At 43.1% G+C, this 7,507-nt stretch overlaps 1 protein-coding gene across 3 annotated transcripts; it reads right to left on the reverse strand.

The window, feature by feature from the left end:
• Positions 1–519: 519 nt before the first annotated feature.
• On the reverse strand, positions 520–7,283 carry LOC129170712 (ADP-ribosylation factor-like protein 4D). 3 transcript variants are annotated; one of them, XR_008566663.1, is made up of 5 exons: positions 7,039–7,283; positions 6,743–6,884; positions 5,439–5,992; positions 4,608–4,731; positions 1,346–1,491 (listed from the first exon to the last, which is right to left on the reverse strand). XR_008566663.1 is itself a non-coding variant. In XM_054758572.1 (4 exons), exons 3-4 carry the CDS (start codon positions 5,880–5,882, stop codon positions 1,327–1,329), a joined length of 609 nt encoding a protein of 202 aa, XP_054614547.1. In that variant the 5' UTR covers positions 5,883–5,992; positions 6,743–6,884; positions 7,039–7,267; the 3' UTR covers positions 520–1,326. The 3 variants fall into 3 exon arrangements, 2 of the variants coding, with proteins under 2 accessions (XP_054614547.1, XP_054614548.1); XM_054758572.1 differs by lacking the exon at positions 4,608–4,731 and having other exon boundaries at positions 520–1,491; positions 7,039–7,267; XM_054758573.1 differs by having other exon boundaries at positions 1,340–4,731.
• Positions 7,284–7,507: the final 224 nt, after the last annotated feature.

Raw genomic sequence — 7,507 nt, forward strand, 5'->3', positions numbered from 1 at the left:
CACCCCAGTGGCTCTGCCACGGCAATGTAGTATAACAACCCCACTAGTTGGCATCCGTTACACATGCACTTCCATCCATCCATTTTCTATGCCGCTTCTCCTCATGATGGTCGCAGGGGCATGCTGGAGCATATCCCAGCTGACTTTGGGCAACAGGCGGGGTACACCCTGGACTGGTCGCCAGCCAATTGCAGACGCATGCACTTATGTTTGCTGACTCTGTTGCCTGATAAAATTTAGACTCAAACTTTTAAAAGTGTATAAGCTGTTATGTTTTGCGGCTCCAGACTATTTTTCTTTAGTAGGCGAGGGGGCAAAATGACTCTTTAGTAAAGGTTGCCGACCCCTGTACTAAACCCTGCATCAATCATGCTGCCACACAATACTGTACACACTACATACCAAAATTCAACATATCAACTTTTAAACCACTTTTACAATTGTATTTTCTGATTATCGTAATATTTTTACACTTCAATGTAAAATGTTCTAACGCCGCCTTACTGTTTTGCCATAAATTATTTCTTCAATTCAATAATGTTTTTCACCTTTCATTCACCACTGATATGTATTTATATGCATTTGAAAATGTTTTATGCATGTAAAACTATTAAATTGTGTTTTATGTTAACATTTTGGCTTTGTGAAACAGATGAATTGGAATATTATTGCATGATTTCTTGGAGGAAAAAAGGATTTGGTTAGAGTCGGACCTTCTGGAAGGCATTAATGATGCCAACCAACATTCCACTGCAATTATTGTAGCATTTCACTGGAGAATGCACTCCCAAGCACCCGAATATGAAAGTGGCTGCTATCAGGTGACCAACAATCTCCATGTTGAGATGAGATCATCTTCAACATTGATCCCAAACAAGTGACATTTATGGCAAGAATGAGACAAGATTCTAAAAGGTAATGGTTCAATAACTAAGTCATTCTTCAACATTTGACTAAACAAGGCATGAAAACAAAGAAATAGTAAAAGCAAAGTTGAAGAGGACAGAAGCATGAAGCAGATGTCAGTCAAACAAAACATTTGCTTCATGGTTTATTTGGAACATAAATAGAACATGAAAAATATCCTTCAACACGAGAGTGCATCAGCGAGTCTTTATCATACGTTGAAGATATGGATCATGTATTGCACAAGTTCCAATGTGTCTTTGGAAGAGGAGAGCTGATGAGGCGATATCATCCTCCATCTTGGTTGTCATTGCCTCACGTAATCATCATGCAAGATCTTCCTAACAGCTTTTATAGACCAGGTGTGAACTTGGTTTGGAACCATGTTGACTGGGCCACGGTTATATCTTAGCCTTCCTCTCATGTCTTCTTCTTGCTTTTTCGCATCATCTTCTTCCTCTTCCAGATCATCTCACAAAGCTTCTCCAGGCCCACCTGCAGGCCCCGCCCATCAAGCGCTGAGCAGCCTTGCGTGTGATGCGACGTGGTGGAGCTCAATTCATGGAGAGCCAGAACTTTCTCCACCTGAGTGAGGGAACCGCAAGAAAGGTGAGTGATGACACAAATATTGCTTTTCACATCAATATTTCTTCTTCTCTGTCCTATAAGTCATTTCTGCTGCACCAGGGATGGAAGCAGCACCCTCCCTTATAGACTCAGCTCATTTACAGTATGCTATCTAATATCAATAAAGGAATATCATATCCACTTCACAACAGAAAATACATACCAGGTCACTAGTGTCACCTTAAAAAACCCCAAATATTGACAGCAAATACTTGTAGTAAATCTTAGTAGCTCTCAGAGCTGCTCAGACAATTCATCCAACAAAACACTGACTCTTCTCATCAATTACATCATCGTCATCATATTGTTGTCATCATCATAGAACAGACTTTATTTTATTTTAAAAAAATAACCAAATGCAAAACAACATACAAGTGCCAATCCAATAATAATGTTGCAACCAAGTGAGCACTGGTGAATGCGAGGTCAGTTTCAAATAAGACTTTTATCCTCCAGGACCTCATCAAATGGCATTCTTTGGATTTATTATTCATCACTGGGACCTGGAATAATGCCGGTGAGTCCGCCGTCTTCTCTGAACTGTTGCCTCTCGATTGTACCTTCATTAACACGACAACAAGTACTGGCCGTGGAGGATGCATCGCTACTATTAAAAAAACGTCCTGACACCATAAGCTATTGTCCATGGTGGCTTTCTCCTCATTTGAGGTGAGCAGAGCCGCTGTTGTGCGCGGTCATCTACAGACCACCCAAACACAACAAAGAGTTTATTCGGGACTTTTCTGACTTTATCACTGCAATGTTGATAAAGAATGACTAAATGTTTTTTGTAGGTGATTTTAATGTTCATGTCTGCTGCCCTTTTAGACTTTCTCGAGTTAGTAGAGGCTTTTAATTTGGTGCAAAATGTTACAGGAGCTACACAAATGCACGGACACACTTTAGACCTTGTATTGTCTCATGGACTGGCTGTTGTCTTTGTAGGGGATGCAGTATTCTCTGATCACAGCCCGTTCATGTTTGTCCTGGACAGTCTAGCCCACATGCGTCAAACTGGTGCCCTGGAGGGCCGAGACGCTGCAGGTTCTCTCTCCAACCAGTTTCTTCAGCAGGTGATTTAATTGATGAGCTCCTTCCCTCAAACTGAAGGTGTTGATCATTTAAATCACCTGCTTTAGTGACTGGCTGGAAAGAAAACCTACAGTGTCTCGGCCCTCCTCGGCACGAGTTTGACACCCCTGGTCTAGCCCCTCAGACAGCCATGCGCACTAAAACTAAACAGGAAGTGTGGCTCAACGATGTTACACGAGCAGTGTGGCGCGAATGCCAAAAGGCGCAGTGCAGGTGGAAGAAAGATGGTCTGCAAGTTTCCTATGAAACCCTCAAGCCAGTCGGAGGCGATATCAGAACGTAGTGAAGGCTGAGAAAACAAAATAGCTCTCTGATTGATATCACACAACATGAATAACCCATGTGTTCTGTTTGAAACCCCAGTCCATCCATGACACTGGAAGTATCGTCTGAAACTCGGCAACATTTCTTGCACTTTTTTAATGATAAGGTACGAGCTAATACTGTATCACACCCCCCTCTTTTCATTTGTCTACAGTGACTCAGTGCTCTAAAGGTTTTTATCTTTTTCAACCTGTGTTGCTGGCGTTTATTAACAAGGAAGTTGATGGTCTTAAGCCTTCTTCTTCTCCCATTGACCCAGTCCCCCCTGGCTTTTTTAGGGAGGTGTGGGCAACTATTGGCCCCTATGTTTGCAATATCATCAACAGCACCCTGTCCTCTGGTATTGTCCCTTCCTTTTGGAAAAAGGCTGCTGTTGAACCTTTGCTCAGGTCTTGATCCTTCAATTTGATCAAATTATCAGCCTATTTCAAAACTACCTTTTATCTCAAAGATTTGAGAAAAAGGCGTTCTTGCACAGAGGCAGCCTTTTTTAGATGAAAATGGGATTTTAGACACCTTCCAGTCAGGTCACAGGGCCTTTCATAGCGCCGAGCCTGCACTTTCAAAGGTTTTTAATGACTGATTGTGGTGGGTCAGCCATCTTAGTGCTTTTAGACATGACTGCTGCCTTCCACACAGCGGACCATACTATTCTTTTATCTCGCTTGGAAGACTGTGTGGGTGTCAGGGGGGCTGCCCTTGAGTGGTTTAGGTCTTACTTGTCAGGGAGATGCCTTACTGTGGGACTTGGGGACTCGTCTACCGCCCCCCTTGACGGTGGAGTCACTCAGGGAGCAATTCTGGGGCCCATCCTATTTGCTCCATACCTGATCCCACTTAGTACAATATTTAGAAAGCATGGCATCTCCTATCACTTTATGCAGATGACTACCAGATTTACTTACCTCTTGCAAAACATGACCCTGCCCCCGACACCCCTTCTCGAGAGCTTAAGAGACGTCAAGGTCTGGTGGGCTGAAAATGTTTTAAAGCTCAATGAGGGGAAGACAGAAGTTATCCTCCTGAATCACAGCAACCCCCTCATGGACTTGGGCCCCCTCAAGAACCATGTCAGTCCCACAGCCACCAGCCTTGGCGTCATAATAGAGAGCAAATTTAAACTTAATAAACAAATCAAAATTATGTTTTTATCATCTTCAGCTTTTACCCAAAATAAATGATTTACTTTCTTTGCGACATTTCGAACAAGCCATGGATGCTTTTATTTGGTCACGTCTGGACTACCGTATTGCGCTTTACTCTGGAAAAAAACACAAATGACCCACTGGCTTCCAGTTAGTCCAGAACTCTGCGGCACGGATTTTAACAGGAACCAAAAGAACCCAATTCTAGCCTCCCTGCACTGGTTGCCTGTTTTAGAATTGATTTAAAGATTTTATTGTTTGTTTTTAAGGCGCTGAATGGACTGGCCCCTCAGTACATCTCGGACCTCATCCAAATTTACACTCTAGCGCGCACATTGAGGACCGAAGGCCAGCTCCAACTGGTGGTGCCCAAGACCAGACTTTAGACCAGGGGAGACCTGCCCTTTTCCGTAGTTGGCTCAAAGCTGTGGAACACTCTCCCCCCTCATGTAAAAACGGCCTCCCCACTTGAAAGCTTCAAGTCTCGTCTGTTGGAGACAGGTCTCTTCTTACCTTTATGTCGGTCGGCCTGATACTCCAGACACCTTTCCGTCCACCCGAAAATGTCTTTTCCTCCTCTGGAGATCACGTCTCGGGGTCACCATTGATTGTTGGAGATGAAATTCTCCACAACCTCCTAAAGGTCAAAAGCCCACTTTGGAAAATGAATTAAGCCAATTTCACCTCCCCCTTAATCTCCAGTTATGATAAGGAAGAAAGACTCTGACAACAAACTAGATTTTTTTTTCTCCAGAAACGTAGTCTTTTTATCTTATGTTGGGCCTTTTTCCACTGTATGAAGATCTGTGCTGAGTGTCCTCCCTCCGGTTGCTCTTGGTAGACCCCCCAGCCTTATTCCTGCTGCAGGAGAGTGCTCCTTTTGACCAGGTATGATCAACTGGTTAGAGTATGAGTGGTTTGGCATAGTATCATTCATAATGGGACCACCTTGGCGACTTGTTCAGGGCAATTTGACCCCACCTGGTTTGTGACCTAGGACGTGGCCAAAGTGGACATATGGTGGGACACTCAGCATGCACCAAAGCAGCACACGGCTGGTGAGGCTTTTAAGATGCATTGCATCAGCCAATGATGACCGCAATGAAAAGACATTAATGTGCACTCATCACAAATATGCTAAATTCATCCAAACACCATCATGCTAATGTCATGTAATGTAGCACTGTATCTAGCACGACTAAAGTATGTGCAGATGACAATAATCCTTGCCAATAAAACACTACCTTTCTTACAACAAAGATAAGATACGACAAATACGCTATCTTACATGTAAAGCAGCAAAACACAAGAATAAGTGAACACACGTCAGAAAAGACATGCTACCTGTGAAGTCGACATCGTTGCTTCCAAATCTTGTTTGTTTGCCAGAACCAGCAAAGGTACGCCGTGGTTCTCAGCAGAGCGGCTGATCTTGTGAAGCTCCATCTTGGCCTCCTCCATTCGCTCCACCTCCGCCGCATCCACCACAAACACCAGGCCGTCCGTCCTCCTGGTGTACGACTTCCAGAGGGGTCTCAGTTTCTCCTGGCCGCCAACATCCCACACCTGGAATGTGGAGATGTTGGCTTTGGCGCTCCCTATGCTCACTTGAATGTGCTCCATGTTGAAGCCTTTGGTGGGGATGGTCTCCACAAAATCCTGCAGCTTGAGTCTGTATAGCAGCGAGGTTTTCCCTGCATTGTCCAAACCGATCAGCACAATGTGCAAGCACTGGAGGTGGGGGAGAAACGGGGTGCTGGGGGAAATGTCTGATAACTGGTTCCCCATGTTCTTGTCAGGTAGAGTGGTAGAACCTGTCTGGAGATTCCCACCAGCCCCCAACCTTCCTGCAGCTGCAGGTGTGGACTGTAGTAGCTGGCCGGATTCACTTTGGAAGCCTGGAGAACAGCGTGGGGGAGGAAAACACCAGCCCATTAAAAACATGACATTTATTCCGACAGAACATCAGTATTGATGGAAGACCTCCAAAGATCCTTTATAAAGAGCACCACCACCACCAACATAATAATACAATATTGATGTTGTTTAAACATCACATTTGTTCACAGTCTAGATGGAAGACCTCCAGCATGCTAGATACAAGAAGATGAAGATATACTGTATATTGCAGTAGCTTTTACTGTTGGTGTGATATCTTGATCAAACACTGAATAAATCTAATTGGTCTCTTTACATTCCTCGTATGTGTGGAATATTCCCACCTTTGCTCTTTAAAAATCATTGGTATGTTTGAAACATTCCCCAGAAAATAATTTAAAGAACGACACAAATGTCTGGCTTGTCTTTGTTAAAAACGCCATAGCTCTTTACGTTATCTCTTTCTATCACTTTAGACATTGAAGAACTTCTAACCTGATCAACTACGCACTTCTACGAACAAATGTTATTACGGTATTTAGAACATTATCTTTTACCAAACAGCCATTAAGTGAAACAAAACTTGTCTTGTAAGGCAAATAAAGGCTTTATCAAACACGACTTGACAAATTCACACCATTATTACTCTAATATTAAACAATATGAACAAAACAAGACAAAAGCGGGGACATATAATTAATCAAGTTCAATTCAAGTTTCCAAGTCAAGATAACGTTAATGATTGAGCAGTAAAGTGTTATAAAACATACCTGCTTGTTGAAAACACGATCAACAATCAACATCCAACCAAAAGGTTTCTAGAAGTACCGGTAATCCTCTTAAGACGTTCTGTTGCTGGTTGTTTGTGTGCGTAGGCTGGGGGGGAAACCGCAACGAATAGGCCAACCCCCTCTGCGTATGACGTCATCGGTGGACATTGGGCGACAAAGACACAACATAGCAAGATCAAACATCATAAAAGCAGGAAAACAAACTTTCCAACGAATCTTTTAAACATGTACAAGCCCATTAGGACTATTATGATAACCGCTGGTCCAACACTTACCCTTCAACAAGTGTACACATATACTTGGACTGCAATCATTATTACTGAACTGTGCACAATATCTCGACAGCTTGTGTTGTCCCAAATCAATTGCTGTCGTTCCCGGAAATGACGACCGGATGTAGACGCGTTCTGCACATGCGTATAACCGATTGCGTTGCTACTGTTTGGAGCGTGGTACTAGATACTATTATTGACATTATTACCATCATATTATATTATTTGGATATATTTATATTTTACTTATATAAAAAACGTTGGTGTATTTTGTAGGTGTACAATACCGAATGTCAAACTCCTCCTTGTGTTGTCCTGCTAAACCAGGGGTGTCAAACTCGTGCCATGGAGGGCTGAGACACTGCAGGTTTTCTTTCCAGCCAGTCACTAAAGCAGGTGATTTTAATGATCAACACCTTCAGTTTGAGGGAAGGAGCTCATCAATTAAATCACCTGCTGAAGAAACTGGTTG

The sequence above is a fragment of the Dunckerocampus dactyliophorus genome, chromosome 18 (genome assembly GCF_027744805.1).
Source record: "Dunckerocampus dactyliophorus isolate RoL2022-P2 chromosome 18, RoL_Ddac_1.1, whole genome shotgun sequence".
NCBI classification, from domain to species: domain Eukaryota; kingdom Metazoa; phylum Chordata; class Actinopteri; order Syngnathiformes; family Syngnathidae; genus Dunckerocampus; species Dunckerocampus dactyliophorus.

Excerpts from the sequence above, each read along its gene's own strand:
- LOC129170712 (XM_054758572.1), bottom strand. The coding sequence starts at position 5,882 with ATGGGGAACCAGTTATCAGACATTTCCCCCAGCACCCCGTTTCTCCCC. Across the intron at positions 1,492-5,438 it reads CAACGATGTCGACTTCACAG|GTGGAGAAAGTTCTGGCTCT; the intron begins GTAGCATGTCTT and ends TCCCTCACTCAG.